The sequence below is a fragment of the Lepidochelys kempii genome, chromosome 3 (genome assembly GCF_965140285.1).
Source record: "Lepidochelys kempii isolate rLepKem1 chromosome 3, rLepKem1.hap1, whole genome shotgun sequence".
Classification (NCBI taxonomy): domain Eukaryota; kingdom Metazoa; phylum Chordata; order Testudines; family Cheloniidae; genus Lepidochelys; species Lepidochelys kempii.
In genome coordinates, this window is record NC_136382.1 from 134,060,453 (window position 1) to 134,079,845 (window position 19,393).

A 19,393-nucleotide genomic window follows, 5' to 3' on the forward strand; every position below is an offset into this window, starting at 1 on the left:
CATGCTCCGGGCCGCCGCCGCCGCCGCCGCCGAGAAACCCCCACCCCGCCCCCTAGCGGCCGGAGGAAAAGGACCCAGCAGCCTCCCTCCTCCTTCTCCTTCTCCCCTCCATCCCCATCCCTCTCCTCCAGGATCCCCGCCACAGTCCTTCAGCACCTGCTTCTTCCCACGCCCCCACCGCCCTTCCTCCTGCCCCCAGCTCACCCCCAGCCCCCACCGCCCTTCCTCCTGCCCCCAACTCACCCCCAGCCCCCACCGCCCTTCCTCCTGCCCCCCAGCTCACCCCCAGCCCCCACCGCCCTTCCTCCTGCCCCCCAGCTCACCCCCAGCCCCCACCGCCCTTCCTCCTGCCCCCCAGCTCACCCCCAGCCCCCACCGCCCTTCCTCCTGCCCCCAGCTCACCCCCAGCCCCCACCGCCCTTCCTCCTGCCCCCCAGCTCACCCCCAGCCCCCACCGCCCTTCCTCCTGCCCCCCAGCTCACCCCCAGCCCCCACCGCCCTTCCTCCTGCCCCCAGCTCACCCCCAGCCCCCACCGCCCTTCCTCCTGCCCCCCAGCTCACCCCCAGCCCCCACCGCCCTTCCTCCTGCCCCCCAGCTCACCCCCAGCCCCCACCGCCCTTCCTCCTGCCCCCAGCTCACCCCCAGCCCCCACCGCCCTTCCTCCTGCCCCCAACTCACCCCCAGCCCCCACCGCCCTTCCTCCTGTCCCCAGCTCACCCCCAGCCCCCACCGCCCTTCCTCCTGCCCCCCAGCTCACCCCCAGCCCCCACCGCCCTTCCTCCTGCCCCCCAGCTCACCCCCAGCCCCCACCGCCCTTCCTCCTGCCCCCCAGCTCACCCCCAGCCCCCACCGCCCTTCCTCCTGCCCCCCAACTCACCCCCAGCCCCCACCGCCCTTCCTCCTGCCCCCCAACTCACCCCCAGCCCCCACCGCCCTTCCTCCTGCCCCCCAGCTCACCCCCAGCCCCCACCGCCCTTCCTCCTGCCCCCATCTCACCCCCAGCCCCCACCGCCCTTCCTCCTGCCCCCCATCTCACCCCCAGCCCCCACCGCCCTTCCTCCTGTCCCCCAACTCACCCCCAGCCCCCACTCCCCTTCCTCCTGCCCCCCATCTCACCCCCAGCCCCCACCGCCCTTCCTCCTGCCCCCAACTCACCCCCAGCCCCCACCGCCCTTCCTCCTGCCCCCCATCTCACCCCCAGCCCCCACCGCCCTTCCTCCTGCCCCCAACTCACCCCCAGCCCCCACCGCCCTTCCTCCTGCCCCCCATCTCACCCCCAGCCCCCACCGCCCTTCCTCCTGCCCCCATCTCACCCCCAGCCCCCACCGCCCTTCCTCCTGTCCCCCAACTCACCCCCAGCCCCCACTCCCCTTCCTCCTGCCCCTCACCCCCAGCCCACCCCCAGCCCCCACCGCCCTTCCTCCTGTCCCCCAACTCACCCCCAGCCCCCACCGCCCTTCCTCCTGTCCCCCAACTCACCCCCAGCCCCCACCGCCCTTCCTCCTGTCCCCCAACTCACCCCCAGCCCCCACCGCCCTTCCTCCTGCCCCCCATCTCACCCCCAGCCCCCACCGCCCTTCCTCCTGCCCCCAACTCACCCCCAGCCCCCACCGCCCTTCCTCCTGCCCCCCATCTCACCCCCAGCCCCCACCGCCCTTCCTCCTGCCCCCATCTCACCCCCAGCCCCCACCGCCCTTCCTCCTGCCCCCATCTCACCCCCAGCCCCCACCGCCCTTCCTCCTGTCCCCCAACTCACCCCCAGCCCCCACTCCCCTTCCTCCTGCCCCTCACCCCCAGCCCACCCCCAGCCCCCACCGCCCTTCCTCCTGTCCCCCAACTCACCCCCAGCCCCCACCGCCCTTCCTCCTGTCCCCCAACTCACCCCCAGCCCCCACCGCCCTTCCTCCTGTCCCCCAACTCACCCCCAGCCCCCACCGCCCTTCCTCCTGTCCCCCAACTCACCCCCAGCCCCCACCGCCCTTCCTCCTGCCCCCAACTCACCCCCAGCCCCCACCGCCCTTCCTCCTGCCCCCCATCTCACCACCAGCCCCCACCGCCCTTCCTCCTGTCCCACAGCTCACCCCCAGCCCCCACCGCCCTTCCTCCTGCCCCCCATCTCACCCTCAGCCCCCACTCCCCTTCCTCCTGCCCCCCATCTCACCCCCAGCCCCCACCGCCCTTCCTCCTGTCCCCCAGCTCACCCCCAGCCCCCACCGCCCTTCCTCCTGCCCCCATCTCACCCCCAGCCCCCACCGCCCTTCCTCCTGTCCCCCATCTCACCCCCAGCCCCCACCGCCCTTCCTCCTGCCCCCCATCTCATCCCCAACCCCACTCCCCTTCCTCCTGTCCCCCATCTCACCCCCAGCCCCCACCGCCCTTCCTCCTGCCCCCCATCTCACCCCCAGCCCCCACCGCCCTTCCTCCTGCCCCCCAACTCACCCCCAGCCCCCACCGCCCTTCCTCCTGTCCCCCAACTCACCCCCAGCCCCCACCGCCCTTCCTCCTGCCCCCATCTCACCCCCAGCCCCCACCGCCCTTCCTCCTGCCCCCAATCTCACCCCCAGCCCCCACCGCCCTTCCTCCTGCCCCCCAGCTCACCCCCAGCCGCCACCGCCCTTCCTCCTGCCCCCATCTCACCCTCAGCCCCCACCGCCCTTCCTCCTGTCCCCCATCTCACCCCCAGCCCCCACCGCCCTTCCTCCTGCCCCCCATCTCACCCCCAGCCCCCACTCCCCTTCCTCCTGCCCCTCACCCCCAGCCCACCCCCAGCCCCCACCGCCCTTCCTCCTGCCCCCAACTCACCCCCAGCCCCCACCGCCCTTCCTCCTGCCCCCCATCTCACCCCCAGCCCCCACCGCCCTTCCTCCTGCCCCCCAGCTCACCCCCAGCCCCCACCGCCCTTCCTCCTGCCCCCCATCTCACCCCCAGCCCCCACCGCCCTTCCTCCTGCCCCCCATCTCACCCCCAGCCCCCACCGCCCTTCCTCCTGTCCCCCATCTCACCCCCAGCCCCCACCGCCCATCCTCCTGCCCCCCATCTCACCCCCAGCCCCCACCGCCCTTCCTCCTGCCCCCCATCTCATCCCCAACCCCACTCCCCTTCCTCCTGCCCCCATCTCACCCCCAGCCCCCACCGCCCTTCCTCCTGCCCCCATCTCACCCCCAGCCCCCACCGCCCTTCCTCCTGCCCCCCATCTCACCCCCAGCCCCCACCGCCCTTCCTCCTGTCCCCCAGCTCACCCCCAGCCCCCACCGCCCTTCCTCCTGCCCCCCATCTCATCCCCAACCCCACTCCCCTTCCTCCTGTCCCCCATCTCACCCCCAGCCCCCACCGCCCTTCCTCCTGCCCCCCATCTCACCCCCAGCCCCCACCGCCCTTCCTCCTGCCCCCCATCTCATCCCCAACCCCACTCCCCTTCCTCCTATCCCCCATCTCACCCCCAGCCCCCACCGCCCTTCCTCCTGCCCCCATCTCACCCCCAGCCCCCACCGCCCTTCCTCCTGCCCCCCATCTCATCCCCAACCCCACTCCCCTTCCTCCTGTCCCCCATCTCACCCCCAGCCCCCACCGCCCTTCCTCCTGCCCCCATCTCACCCCCAGCCCCCACTCCCCTTCCTCCTGCCCCTCACCCCCAGCCCACCCCCAGCCCCCACCGCCCTTCCTCCTGCCCCACCTCATCCCCAACCCCACTCCCCTTCCTCCTGCCCCTCACCCCCAGCCCCCACCGCTCTTCCTCCTGCCCCCATCTCACCCCCAGCCCCCACCGCCCTTCCTCCTGCCCCACCTCATCCCCAACCCCACTCCCCTTCCTCCTGCCCCTCACCCCCAGCCCCCACCGCTCTACCTCCTGCCCCCATCTCACCCCCAGCCCCCACCGCCCTTCCTCCTGCCCCCACCTCATCCCCAACCCCACTCCCCTTCCTCCTGCCCCTCATCCCCAGCCCCCACCGCCCTTCCTCCTGCCCCATCTCACCCCCAGCCCCCACTCCCCTTCCTCCTGCCCCTCACCCCCAGCCCCCACCGCTCTTCCTCCTGCCCCCATCTCACCTCCAGCCCCCACCTCCCTTCCTCCTGCCCCCATCTCACCCCCAGCCCCCACCGCTCTTCCTCCTGCCCCCACCTCATCCCCAACCCCACTCCCCTTCCTCCTGCCCCTCACCCCCAGCCCCCACCGCCCATCCTCCTGCCCCCCATCTCACCCCCAGCCCCCACCGCCCTTCCTCCTGCCCCCATCTCACCCCCAGCCCCCACCGCCCTTCCTCCTGCCCCCATCTCACCCCCAGCCCCCACCGCCCTTCCTCCTGCCCCTCACCCCCAGCCCCCACCGCTCTTCCTCCTGCCCCATCTCACCCCCAGCCCCCACCGCCCTTCCTCCTGCCCCCATCTCACCCTCAGCCCGTCCTCCTGCCCCCATCTCACCCCCAGCCCCACCGCCCGTCCTCCTGCCCGCATCTCACCCCCAGCCCCCACCGCCCATCCTCCTGCCCCCATCTCACCCTCAGCCCGTCCTCCTGCCCCCATCTCACCCCCAGCCCCACCGCCCATCCTCCTGCCCCCATCTCACCCCCAGCCCCCACCGTCCTTCCTCCTGCCACCCACCACCTGCCCCTCTCCCTCACCCGCCACCGCCTTTCCTTCTGCCCCCCACCTCTCCCCCAGCCCCCACTGCCCTACCTCCTGCCACGGATCTCCTGCCCTCCATCTCACACCCAGCCCCCACCACCCTTCCTCCTGCCCCCGTCCTCCCGCCGAGCACCCACCACCCATCGTCCTGCCCTCACCTCCCCCAGCCCCCACCGTTCTTCCTGCTGCCCCTCCAGCCCCCACCACCTTTCCTCCTGCCCCCCCTCAACCCCAGCCCCCACTGCTCTTCCTCCTGCTACCCATCTCCTGCCCTCCACCTCACCACCAGCCCCCACTGCCCTTCCTCCTGCCCAGCACCCACCACCCATCGTCCTGCCCCCCACCTCCCGCAGTCCCCACTGCCTTTCCTCCTGCCCCCTCCCCCCACCACCCTTCCTGAAGGGTGAGGAGGGAGAGGTGGATTGGAGCAGAGGCAGAGAGAGGTAAGAGCTGGGTGGAGTAGGAGGCTAGATAGGAGGAGAGGGGAAGGGGGCAGGAACTGGGATGTGGGGATTGGAAATGAGCAGAGGGGAAGGAGGACAGGAGCCAGGGTGGAAGGGAGGAGTGCAGCACCTGCGGAGATGTGGAGCAGATAAGAACAGAGGAGGACAGAGACAGGTTTGGGGATGGGGCAGAAGAATCTATAAAGAGGCATACTCCCCTTAGATCCTAGTAGTAAACCCAGGAGTCCTCAGTCTCTCGATTGCTGCCAACAAATAGATGTGAAACTCAGTGGTAAAGTGTGTCCCATTCCTCATCTAGTGACTTGCTCACATAGAGGATAACAGTATATTGCTACTACCAATTACCTGTTAGCTGTGGCAGAGGTCTGTGATACTATGGATATAAAGGTCTGAACCCTTCTGTGACCCACGTAGGGGACCATTATGGTTCTATATGATGGAATTTCTGTTTTTTCAGTTGGTTACTGTGTGTTCCTCATTTTCTGGATGCCATTTTAATACACATGGAACCAGGTTTGTAGAAATGCCTAGTGCTCACAACTGTAACAGAGGTTGATTAGAGCTATGCTTTGACCATATAAAGTGCTATTAAAATGCTAACTAGTCTGAAAAATCAAAAATTAGGTGTCTCAAGTTGGGCACCCCAAATTAGTGGATATTTTTGAAAATGCTGGCTTTAATCTTCCTGTGCCTCAATTCCTCAATTGTAAAATGGAAATAATAATACACCTAACCTCAAATGTGGTATTGTGAAGATAAATTCATTAATTTGTGAAGCACTTGGATACCATGGGGTACCATATCATAGAAATGCCATGAGGAAAATAGAAAAGGAGTACTTGTGGCACCTTAGAGACTAACAAATTTATTTGAGCATAAGCTTTCGTGAGCTACAGCTCACTTCATCGGATGATATCGGATGAAGTGAGCTGTAGCTCACGAAAACTTATGCTCAAATAAATTTGTTAGTCTCTAAGCTGCCACAAGTACTAATTTTCTTTTTGCGAATACAGACTAACACGGCTGCTACTCTGAAACATGAGGAAAATAATAATTCTGTATTCAGTGTCAGGGTGTGGATGGCGTGCATTAAATAAGGCCTGGAGCCACACATTGAACAATGAAGATAAAACAAGTGTTGAATAGCTACCCATCCACTGAAGAAGGAGCAGTTCCTGTGGAAAAAATAGTATGTGGTCATTGAAATTAATAACTGCATCATCCTGCATATGCACAAAGAGCTGAATTAAGGTTGTAAAGGAATCTTGGTTTTTCCTAATTTTTGGGCACTTGACTTTGCTACTATATTGTTCTTTTAATGTAGGTTTAGGGTTTTTTTCGGAGGGGGGGGTTGTTTTGGATGTAATATATTTACACTGGAAAAGGGGTTTTGTAATTACCAATGGAGATGTTTCATAAGGATGTTTGCTGAGGATAACAATGCAGATATACAATATTATCTTCCAAAATCAATTTAGCATTGCTGATAAGACACCTGGGCACTTCTATTCTTATAGAGAAAACTAGATGAAGAGAAAAAAAAGCTCCAATTCTTGAATACTCTGTTACATTTGCTTAAAGAAAAATCCACTAGAGGGAGCCATTAGAGAATTTATATGCATGTGTTTTATTTTTTTAAATATAACTTATTTATTTATATTACCATAGCACTTCCAACCCCTACACGTAGATCAGGACTTCATTGTGCTAGGTGCTGTATAAACACAGAACAAAAATATTTATAGAACAATTACTAGTTACTAATATTTATATTTGTACCACAATGGGGAAGTGTTTGGAATAGTAACCGTAACTAATAACATTTAAACTCTTTCATTGTACTGCTACCATTACCTTGTTTGACCTGGCAAAAACATTCCACAGTTTAAAGAACAAGGCATACTTGTGGCACCTTAGAGACTAACAAATTTATTTGAGCATAAGCTTTCGTGGGCTAAAACCCACTTCATCGGATGCACGCAGTAGAAAATACAGTAGGAAGATAGATATATATACCCAGAGAACATGAAAAAATGGGTGTTGCCATACCCACAATAAGGAAAGTGATCAGTTAAGGTGAGCTATTATCAGCAGGAGAAAAAAAACCTTTTGTAGTGATAATCAGGATGGCCCATTTCCAACAGTTGACAAGAAGGTGTGAGTAATAGTAGGGGAGAAAAATAAGCATGGGGAAATAGTTTTACTTTGTGTAATGACCCATCCACTGCTGAATTGGAATTAATTTGCAAACTGGACACCATTAAATTAGGCTTGAATAAAGACAAGGAGTGGATGGGTCATTACACAAAGTAAAACTACTTCCCCATGCTTATTTTTCCCCCTACTGTTACTCACATCTTCTTGTCAACTGTTGGAAATGGGCCATCCTGATTATCACTACCAGGGCCGGCTCCAGGCACCAACGTTCCAAGCAGGTGCTTGGGGCGGCAGTTAGAAAGAGGCGGCAGTTCCTCCGGCCACAGCGGCAATTCGGCGGCAGCTTCTCTGTTCCTCCAGCCGTAGCAGCAAATCAGCAGCAGCTTCTTCCTTTTGCCATCCACGGCAGCAGTTTTTTTTTCACTGCTTGGGACAGCAAAAACTGTAGAGCTGGCCCTGATCACTACAAAAGGTTTTTTTTCTCCTGCTGATAATAACTCACCTTAACTGATCACTCTCGTTACAGTGGGTATGGCAACACCCATTTTTTCATGGGTTGTGTGTGTGTGTGTGTGTCTTCCTACTGTATTTTCCACTGCATGCATCCGATGAAGTGGGTTTTAGCCCATGAAAGCTGTCATAAATATAAAGGGAAGGGTAAACACTTTTAAATCCCTCCTGGCCAGAGGCAAAACCCTTTCACCTGTAAAGGGTTAAGAAGCTAAGATAACCTCACTGGCACCTGACCAAAATAACCAATGAGGAGACAAGATACTTTCAAAGCTGGAGGGGGGAAACAAAGGCTCTCTCTGTCTGTATGTTGCTTTTGCCAGGACCAGAGCAGGAATGCAGGTCAGAACTCCTGTAAAGAGTTAGTAAGCAATCTAGTTAGGTATGTGTTAGATTCTGTTTTGTTTAAATGGCTAATAAGTTGTGCTGAATGGAATGGATAGTCCTGTTTTTGTGTCTTTTTGTACCTTAAGGTTTTGCCTAGAGGGATTCTCTGTTTTGAATCTGATTACCCTGTAAGGTATTTACCATCCTGATTTTATAGAGGTGATTCTTTTATTTTTTCTTTAATTAAAATTCTTCTTTTAAGAACCTGATTGCTTTTCATTGTTCTTAAGATCCAAGGGTTTGGGTCTGTGTTCACCTATGCAAATTGGTGAGGATTTTTATCAAGCCTTCCCCGGGAAAGGGGGTGTAGTGCTTGGGGGGATATTTTGGGCGGGAGACATTTCCAAGTGGGCACTTCCCCTGTTATTATTGTTAGACACTTTGGTGGTGGCAGGGTTTAACCTAAGCTAGTAAGAATAAGCTTAGGGGGTCTTTCATGCAGGTCCCCACATCTAAGCCCACGAAAGCTTATGCTCAAATAAATTTATTAGTCTCTAAGGTGCCACAAGTACTCCTCATTCTTTTAACTGATACAGACTAACACGGCTACCACTCTGAAACATTCCACAGTTTATCAGTCATTGTGGCTTCTGATACTAGATAAAATATAGTATGGAATTTGCTCATATGGCTGAATGTTTCTATTACATTTTATAGCTTTTATAATACCAAACAAATATGCAGATAAAGGATATATTCTTAACACTCCATGAATGGCAGCTTTCTCTTATATTAAAGGAAAGGGCTAACTGATTTTTGATCATTTGACTTTTAAAAAATAAATTATTTTAATAAAACATTATCTACAACCTTATTTTCTTTCTACAGAACTGTCCAAGAGCACTGGGGTTGCCCATCAGGCACTAAAAGAGATGGCGACATAAGTAAATCATCTTTATCTGGATCATCTTAGGGAAGAAGTCAGTGGATCTGACTAGCAATTGGGCCCAGAGGGAAGAGGACCTGTGAGGTGTGGCTTAGGCTGTTGTCCACATGTGGAGCAGCCTGCTACGCTGGTGCAGGAGGACAATGTGGAGCCCCCTTCTTGTGGAACTGAAACCTGGCAGGTGGGATCAACAAGGCTACTTTATTGGCTAATCGATTAAAGGACCAGAGGGCACACCTTAAACAGTAGGCCTGAGGGACCCTATCCTCTTAGAGGCTGCCCTCTACTAGCCAAATTTGGAACTGTTCTGTTATCAGTTGTACCTTTTAAAACCATTGATATATATCCAGTTTTTTTTCCCCGAGTAAACTGCATTGCCTGAGCTGTGTGTCTGAGTACTTATTGGAATCCACCAGGTGCTACAACCTATAGGGACTTCACTACTTAACTTTTCAATTGTACACCTGACATGTTATCAACTCTCTTTAAAAGGTATGATCTACACAGCACCCCAGTATTTGGGGAGAGTGAACTCTTGTTGACATTCTTCAGTGGGAGCCATAATAATAGGTCTGAAAGATCCTTTTTAATTTGGAAGAGGGGTACTAGTCTCTGAGGTACTGCAACAGCTCTGTTAAATTCAGCACAGTTACAGAAGAATGTTATGGGTTACTTACAAGATTGTGTATTGTACTTGTCTTGCTATTTTTAATGTATTTTAAGACTAGAATGCCTTTTCTTTCTCCACCTTTGCCCATTATTCCTTCACTCCAGTTTTTTGACTCTTCTCTTGTATGTGCTGTCTGATTTGCATCATTATAAGCTGCATTATTTTTCCTCCAGTTTCCTTCTCTTTTCCTTAATCTCTTCCCTGATCGCCTTGTCTACAACATTTTTTTCACTACACTTTCTTACCATAGGTAACAATGGTGGGAGTGCTAGTGTAGACCACGAACGGACAGTTGCCAGCATTTTAACCACCATGTTGGCTAGAGCTAGTCTGAGTAGATGTAGATGACACCATCGTTAAACTTTAAAATGCAAACTGTCTGCACTAAAGGTCCGGGAGCGGAGCAATGGGGGGAAGTTGTAAGGGGTGGAAGGGAAGAAAGCAGTGCGGACAGAGCCTAACTTACCTACTAACGCTCCCCTGTGCCGCCTTACTCACGCCTTGGCACCGCTGTGCCCAGGCTTGCCTAGTCTCTCTCTCTCTCGCGGGGAGGGAGAGTCCCTCCTCCGCTTGGTGTAAATGGAGCGTGTTTGCCAAGCCTCTCCCCCAGGGCTGCAGGAGTTTGCTGTGTGTTCTACTAGCACCTTCCCTCCCACCCTCCCTCCCTACCGCTGTCCCTGCGCGGCTGGCCTGACCCACTCGCAGTGGGGGCCTTGCCCCCCGCCGCAGCAGCGCTGGCCCGGCAGCCCGTCTGTGCGGGAAGCAGGCAGGGCACCTGCACCTGCCTTTGACCCTCCCCGCGCCGCTCTCTGCGGATCACGTGTCCCCGGCTGGCCAATCCGGCGCGGCCGAGGGCGGAGGTCGGCCCCGTTGGGCTGGGTGTCTGGAGCAGCTCGGGCCGGGGCGGCGCGGCCGGTGCTGGCCCCATGAAGCTGCGGGCAGAGGCGGAGCAGAGACCGGCCTGGGCCTGCCCCTGCCCCTGCCCCGCTGCCCCCCGCGGGCTTGGCCGCGTTACCTGTGGGTCGCCCCCGGCCGCTCAGCGGGGCCCGCCCCACCCCGGCGGCAGGTGCGGGTAACGCGGCAGGTGAGGATGAGCGTCCCCGGCGGCGCCCCGGGCTCTCCCGGATGCCGCGGCTGAGGCGGCTGCGGCCCGTGCCCCGGCCCCTGCCCCTGCCATGGCTCTGCTGGGCTCCGGGGCGGCGGCGGCGGCCGAGGGCTCCTCGGCGGGCGGCGGCGGCGGCGCGTCCTGCCCGCTCTGGACCGCGCTGTACGACTACGAGGCGAGCGGGGAGGACGAGCTGAGCCTGCGGCGGGGCGACGTGGTCGAGGTGCTGTCCAAGGATGCGGCCGTCTCGGGGGACGATGGCTGGTGGGCGGGCAAAATCCGCCACCGCCTCGGCATCTTCCCGGCCAACTATGTGACTTACCAGCCGGGCCGGTACCCGCCCCAGCTCCGCCAGCCGGAGAAGGGCGGGCGCCCGGCCCCGAGCCCGGCTCCGCAGGACTGGCGGGCCGGGGGCGGGGGAGACCAGCCAGGCTCCCTGGCCCAGATTGACTTCCAGCATCTGGAGCTACAGGAGATCATTGGCGTGGGGGGCTTCGGCAAAGTGTATCGTGCCACCTGGAGGGGCCAGGAAGTGGCGGTGAAAGCGGCCCGGCAGGACCCCGATGAAGACATCATGGCCACAGCCGAGAGCGTGAGGCAGGAAGCCAAGCTGTTCTCCATGTTGAAGCATCCCAACATCATCGAGCTGCACGGCGTCTGCCTGCGGGAGCCCAACCTCTGCCTGGTGATGGAGTTTGCTCGGGGAGGCTCCCTCAATCGAGCCCTAGCGGGGGCAGCTACCACCGGCGGGGGAAGCCGCTGGGGCCGCCGTGTACCTCCGCACATCCTGGTGAATTGGGCAGTACAGATAGCCCGCGGGATGCTCTACTTGCACGAGGAAGCCATCGTCCCCATCCTACACCGAGACCTCAAATCGAGCAATAGTAAGTCTTCTGCATGACTTAGTTAAAATACTCTCTGAAAACTCAATGTCTTTGGTGTGTTGTAACCATGTTTTTTATTATGATCAGCAAAAGAGAGGAGGTTGCTGTATAAATCAGATTTATGGTGTGAGAGGGACACGGCCTGTTGGAGCGATATATTTGTCACAAGCTGCTGCATGTGGACAGTTTGAATGAAGGAGCTAACACATGAGACTTTGACTACTACACATTACATCTGTAATTGTGGCTTTTTGTAACCAGTTAGGCATGTTGGTCTTAAGTGGCTACAAGTTCAGTTTGTGTCCACACACCAGCACCATCCCAATAAGTTGGTTTATCTATTTACCCACCACGCTGCATAGGTTACATTATATTGTTTTCTGGGAAAATCTGGGCAGCTATCTTGTGGTACCCCAGTGAGGCATAACATGTCCTCCCCTCTCCGAGTAGGTCCTGCATTGGGGATATCCTTCTATACAGAGAGTTAGAAAGGAGGAGGACCCATTAAAGCCATAAACTGACACCATTAGGGAGTGCTATATTGAAATAAGTGTTTTTATTTGCTTACTGGAAGACCATCTTGTGCCAGTGGGAGCTTCTGGCAAGAGTGACATGGTTGGTTAGTTGTCTTGGTTACTGACCAGTCATGTGATATGTAAGCCAACCATATCACTAATTAGGTAAAAACTCTGTTAAAAATTAGCACAGAGTTTATATACCTAATTGTAACACACAGAGCAAAGTCCTATCTTCCTCGGCAGAAACTTAAAAAAAAAAAAAAAACAACTGCGTAAAATAGCAGACATAATATACTTTCTTCCTGGTCTGTTCTGTAATTATAAAAGACTTCACAATAAAAATATATTTTTCATAGTCTCTCCTTTGTTCCTCCCCAACCCTATTTTTCTATTAATGAAAGATTTAATGATGGTGATTGTCACATGATACTTATGACTTCTCTCCTACTTTTTTCGTTAATGTGATTTAGTGCTGATGAATGGTGTCAGATTAATGGACATGGAGATTCTAGTGCTTTCATTTCAAAAAAGCCAGTGAGATAGCGGCAGTAGAAGTTCCTCTGCTCTTAATATGGACAATCACCTGAAGGAGTCAGAGGGAGCTCAGTTTTTATGCCTAGTGAATCATTGGTTTCTCTGCAGGAGTTGCTAAAATTGCTACTATTTTAGATCCTTTTGTTTTGTGAGCGCTGGTCCCCTAGAAACTGGATTTACACCAACAACACTTGGTTGTTACAATCCTGGAACATGTTTGAATTAGTGATCTAATGGTGAAAAGCTATGGTCTTGTGGTTAATGTCATTTTAAGTTTTTGGGGCTCTGTCTATGCTAGCCTTTTTTCTCTCTCATATTTCACACTGGTAGTTTCACCAGAGCGGGTTAGCGATGGGAGTTTTCTTGCAGACAAGAGGTTGGCAGCTACTGATATTTTTTACACTGTTTAGACTTGCTCTGAACAGAGTGATTAAAATGTTAGTGGCTGTTGGCATCTTGTCCACACTATTCGTGTTGCAACCAGTGGTGATAAATTTTAACATTATTTTGTTTAGATTTAACATTATAAAAACATCCATATAAAAGCTCTGAGCACCCTGACAAAATACTTAAAATAACCACCCATCAGCATTAATACCAATGTAAAAATAGTTAATCAGTCAACAGCTTTAAATAATCATACAGAAGTAACAATTTACTTCAACTAACAAACAATGAAAATGGAAAAGCATCAGAAAAGTCTTTGTACCCAAATCATACCCAGGAACATACCCTCATCTTTCTCTAAAAGACCTACCGAACCAAGACTTTTGCAGTGTACCTAGAAGGTCATCAACTTTGGGTTGTTTTGGCCCAGGGTGGGGAGCAAGTTTAGAGTCCTGGGGCCCTCCCTGAAAACACTCCACTGGTAGCCTCCTCCTGGTTTAACAAAGGGGATCCAGCTTCAGTGCTTCCACTGACTGCAGCTCCTGTGGTATGCCACAAGGAGAGAAGTGGTTTCTCCAGTAGGCTGTTTAGGGTTTTATAGGTCATAGCTAACACCTTAAACTCTACTAAAAGAACAATAGGCAGCCTATATCATGTCACATTTAATGAGTGAGCTGTTGCATCTTCAGTCTGTTTGAATGGTTTTAAGGTTTAGCCCTATGCAGTGGGCACTGGAATAGATTAGACATTTTAAGGTGACAAAGGCATAGCTAGATTGCAAGGTCCACATCTGAAAGAGGTCACAACATTCTGGCCAGGTGTGGTTGTTAAAAAGTTGACTGGATTACAGTTCTAACACCAGCTGGGGGAGGTCCTAAGATCTCCACCAGGTTGTGAACTCTAGTGCTGGTGGATGCACTTCCTCAGTAATAAGTGTTGATGTAACCTCTGGAATCCTTTCTGGTTGCTTCTCCCAACCCACCATCATCATTTCTGTCTTGTATGGGTTGAGCTTCAACCAGCTCATTCTCCCCTAATCTTAATCTCAGTGAGACACGGTTGAGACTCAGCACCATGTCATCATCAGAGTTGGATGTGATCAGCATAGTGAAAACACCACCCCCTATGCTTAGTACTCTCCTAATGGCCCCATGTACATGTTTAATATGGGGGGTGGGTAGAATAGTACACTGCAGCTCCATGCACTTGAGTCCTTTGGGAAAAGGATCAGTTGCCCATAACTACCTGTTGCGATGTTGCCAAAAAAAAAAAAAAAAAAAACCACCCTGCTGAAGGGCAGCTCATCACTCCTGCCAACGTCTGCAGGCTACTCAACAGCATCTTGTGATCAATGGTATCGAAAGTAGGTGATCTAATAATACCAGCATGGACATTCGGCCTACCAGAAGGAAATGGTCAATCACTGCATTCTGTCTGCCAGTGCTAGGTCTATACACAGATTAAGAAGGGGGAAGGTTATGAAAGGCATCTAAAAACTTTGAGTTGTCTCATAGTTTGGGGAAAAAATTAACGTAGCACAGCCTGGGAGTGTATCTAGGTACTCATTTATTGTACTAGTGTGTACTTGTTGTTTTGAAGTATATTCATGAAATGGATTACCTGAATCTGAAATTTTCCTGCCACTTTAATAGCATCCTCTTATCCAATAATTGGTCCATCAGACTCAAGGGTTGGATTCCACTCTATTCAGATAAGAGGGTTTTTTTGGGTGGGGGGTCGATGAATTATTTATTGATTTGATTTTGTACTATTTTCCTCAGTGGGAGCAGAAACTGGCTCAAGACTCACTGACCTATTCCCTACCTAGTGCAGGACGTTAATAACTTAGCATTAACAACCGCAGTCCACACGTGAAATATGCCCAAACAAGCATATTGTCCCCTCCTAAGTCATCTAATGTAGTTTGGGTCTCCTGGACAGTCCGGGACCTTATAGTAGTACTATCTCACAGCTGCCAAACTAGGACATAAGAGAAGAAAATCCTGGCTGACCAGGGCAGCAACACTGAGAGCAATGAGCTGTTTTGCAGACTGATGAGTGTAAAGGCAGGCTAGCTTTGTGTAATCTTCCCCAAACCAGAGTCCATGGGAAGGGAAGACAGTGGCATGTACTTTCTTTATCCCCAGATGAGAAGAAAAGTTGGGAAGTGCCAGGATCTGTCATTTTCCATCCCTGTGGAGAAAGAGAAAACTAGCAAGGAGAAAACTCTTTGTGTGTGTGGGGAGGGAGGGAATAAAGGAGGCAAATGTAGATTTAGGAGATGGCGGTGGGGGACACGTTTGTTTCCTCTTACCTGTTTTGAATGTGGTGCCTGTCAGTTTCACTTGTTCTCTGAGGAAAAAGTGGTTAGGACTTACCTGACAGATTTATCTAGCAGATATCAGTACTGTTTCATTCAGGAAGGCTCTGAGCACCGTAAACTCTCTACATAGGATCCACCTCTTATTTGATGTGTTCTTGTTTCATGCAACTTGTGAAGAAACAGAAAGAGAGGATATTCTCAGGAAGCTGAGCTCCCAGAAGCATGAGTAAAGAGGTACCCTCTGCTTTTAGCTGGGGGGAGGAGGTGGGAGAGGCGCACACAGCTGTGCTCTCCCATGTCCCCTCTTTCACACTTAAAGGTGTCATCACAAAAATACATAACAAAGATATGTCCACTTTTAAATAACACATTTTTACCTTTTAAATATAGAAATAACACTTATAAATGTACATGTATGCATTGTATATGTTGCAGTCTTCATGACCCACATGGATTGTAGTAATGAAGGGAGAGGTGGTGTGGACTATGTTCCTTCCCAACTCTGAGTGGCTTGCAGGGTCTCTTGTCACTAAGCACTTCCAAACTTTGGTATTAATCTAAAGAAATTCCAAGGCAAAAAAAACATAGAATCAAGATTGAAAGGAGGACTTTACCTGTCTCTATCTGATACATGTGCTTAAAATATCCTGAAGAAATCATTGTAGTTTCTCAAAACATAAAGAAGTTGAGAAATTATAAATTCAAGTTCTACTTGAAGAAAAAGAAAATGTTCAAAACTGTGCAATTACTTACCTGTACATCCTTAATTGTGACCTTGGGGTACAACCTGAAACCAATCAGACACTCAAGTCGTCTTTAACTATCACATGGGTGTGTTAATATTAAAGTAATGTATTGTTATTGTTGCTGTTTGACTTCATGAAACTGATGGTTGAATGTTTATCTAAGAGTTTCTGGTTAACAGTTATAATACTGAAGAAAGAGTTAAGGGTGTTTAGGTGACCAGAACTGTTTGGTTTTTTTTAAATATTTAAGTCTCTTTAAAATATTTAACTCTCTTTAAAGGGAGTCAAACCACTTATTTCTGAACAAGGGCACCAAGTTAAATGAGAGGGCTAGGAAGATTTGGGTTTACTGGAGCCGTTGGCAGACTTTCCAGGGCCTTGTCTAGATTAGGATTCTGTACTGCATGTTAGCGAACACGTATTGGCCTACACCTTCCAAATGTTAGTTTAATTCCAGTACCTGGTTTTAGAACATTCAGTGCCTCCAGCTGGAAAAAACAAGTTCCACATCCTGAGTGTAGGTGTTAGTACCTGCAGGAAACTTTCCATGGAAACTCAGAGTAGCTTACAATTTAAAGGAATCTCACACACAAAGTGAACAGTGAAATCACAGAAAGTGGACAGTCTACCAGATGTGGCTTTATTTAAATTAAGAAGGGAATAGCAAAACTGAAAATAGGAAACTGTTTTTAAAAGCTGAATAAACAAATGTTATATAAATAGATTAACACTATAATACCCATACAAATAGCATTCTCACACACGCATTGAATGCTGTTTGTCGAATATGCTGAGGATCTCCCTCCATCCCCCACCCCAAAATGCACAGAGGTTGGCTGTTTTAGAGATATTGAAGGGCTTGTTGCCATGGCTAAGAGGCACCAGAAAGGGATAGTGAGAAGGTGTCCAAGACAGTAGGACAGAGGTGCCTCAGGAACCAGGGAGGGTACTGGTGGGGCTGCAGAGCCTGCTCTGATTAAACTGCTGTCCGCTGTTAACCAAATCACTCTTGTTGCCTTGCTCCTCGCTGAGGTAGGATCCCTGTTGCATATGAGGAAAGCAAAAATCAAACAATCTCTTTCCTAGAGTTTCTCTGAGGTCCTTCCCAGCAGGACCACTCAAATTATGGTGGAATGTACCATTAAAATAACCGAGAGAGGAAAAAGGTTATTCCAGTCAGAAGATGATACTGAAATCTTGCAAAGACCTCTGTCCCCCTCGAGCTTCTTTTCAACCCTCTGAACTCCGGATTGTTTCTCTTCAGCTTTTCTTTCTCTGTCCTCTCCTTATGGAGAAAAATTCTTGGCTTTTGATAGGCTATGATAGATCTGAGATTAATCTGTATGGGCTATACTTTTCAAAACAGTGAGCTCTCCTTAGTGTGACAATTAGAGACAAACCCATGGCTTCATTCAGAAAACTTTGGGGACAGTTTCCATCCTGGAGTCCCTAGGTGACGTGGGTCTATGTTTTCATGTTATCTCCCTTGCCTGTGAGAGTTGGGAGGGGAGAGAGAGAGAGAGACCTGCAGCGTTAACAAATCCACAAGGATTACAAATGTTGTTTTGTATGTTTTTTATTGTGGTGAATCCTTAATTTGCAATTTCCAGGCTTTCTAGTGTAAGTTTACTTTAAAAAATATGCAAAACACTTCCAGGGTTGGTTGGTTGGTTTTGTTTGTTTTTGGTGGACTTGAGAGAGAGAGTTTTTTGTTTTTGTTTTTTAGCCTTAACTTCAGGTTAACTGTTTTTGCCTAAGAATAAACCCAGATGGGTGGCAATTAATGAAAGTGGTAAATTCTTTTAAGTAAATATGTCCAACCATAGAGCTCTTGCTTTTCCTTCCTCTTCTCCCCTCCGCACCCCCCCCCCCCCCCAAAAAAACCCCTATGTAATGGCACCAGTCGTGGCCAATGAGAAAAGATTAAAACTAACTTGGAATTTCTAGGCCAAGCCTTGCCATAGTTAGGAAGTTGTTAAAACAGTAAAGAATACTCTCTCTGTCTGAAGCCTTAGTTTAGCCATAGCGGCTTAAATTCTCTGTCCCTCAGTTTCCCAATCTGTAACATGGGGGTAGTGCTTGCCCATCTTGAAGTGCTTTGAGATCTGTGGAAAAAAGGCGATATGTAAGTGGACGGTAGTAGTATTGCTGTCCATCTTGCAGCAAACTTTTCAGAATGCTATGCTAGCATAGAACAACACTTGCAAATTTTAGTTGGTGTCATCTCTCCCTAATGACTTCCAAAGTAAGCCTTTCCTAAGGGAATAGGGTTTGTTTTAATTCAATGGCATGGATGTGCCAATTTTTTTATCTGTGTATCTTTTGTAAAATTAGGTCACTTCTTTGAGTTTCTTATCTTGTATTTCTTTTTGTTTTTTCTTTTGTACTGTTCTCAAGGATCGTTTTTCATGGTTTAGTGTACTCTCACATCAAGGTCTTGATTCTCCCCTTCTCCACCCCCTGCCCCAAGGTTCTGAGCACCTGCCATTCCCATGTTCATGTATGGGAGCACCACTAAAAATTAGACCCATTGGCTTTTCCAGACCACCAAAGAACACATTACAGCATAAACATATTGCACTTTACCAGTTGTGCCTAAGTAGCATGGGCATTGTATTTTTTGTGCATTTTTTGAGTTTGTCCAGAAAGTGGTGTGTGTTTGGAGATAAACTTGCCTGCTACATGTAGCAACGTATATGTCTAGATTGCAGTGGGTAAAGTAGTTTATAGAAACTAGTAATTCTAATCTGCAGTTGGATGACTTGTTGCAACATGTTTTTAAAGTAAAAATCACAGTAGCTTGTTTAATGCGTTTTTTTCATACAGTGACTATCTCTTGGAAATATACCTATTCTATTGGTTCTATGCAATATAGTGTTTGTGTATAAAGTGCTTAACCTTCTAAAGAGTGAATAATGTTCTGGTTATCTCATATGTGGGTTGAAAACCTAACCTATCCGAGCAAAAGCAAAATTTCCTCCTCTGAATGTGTTAACTCTATCCTAGACTCTAACAAGTGAACAAAATTAAAAAATCCCATACACAAACTCTTTAAACTAGAGCTAAGGTTGACCAGATATGTTTCCTTGCAATGCAAATACCAAAAGCAAGGAACTCCTACATTAAAGGCAACACCTAGCACAAACTAATTTTTCAACCATTAGTCCAATATAGTCACAACACTCCACCATTCTTCAG

The 19,393-nt window shown here is 51.3% G+C and overlaps 1 protein-coding gene across 5 annotated transcripts in view; it reads left to right on the top strand.

The window, feature by feature from the left end:
• The first annotated feature begins 10,668 nt into the window (after window positions 1-10,668).
• Window positions 10,669-19,393, top strand: part of MAP3K21 (mitogen-activated protein kinase kinase kinase 21) — a 63,796-nt gene continuing 55,071 nt past the window's right edge. For all 5 annotated transcript variants that reach the window (XM_073338103.2, XM_073338106.2, XM_073338104.2 and 2 more), the window contains exon 1: window positions 10,669-11,687. In XM_073338103.2, the coding sequence (XP_073194204.1) occupies window positions 10,874-11,687 (814 nt within the window). In that variant the 5' untranslated portion in view covers window positions 10,669-10,873. The remainder of the gene's footprint in view (window positions 11,688-19,393) is intronic.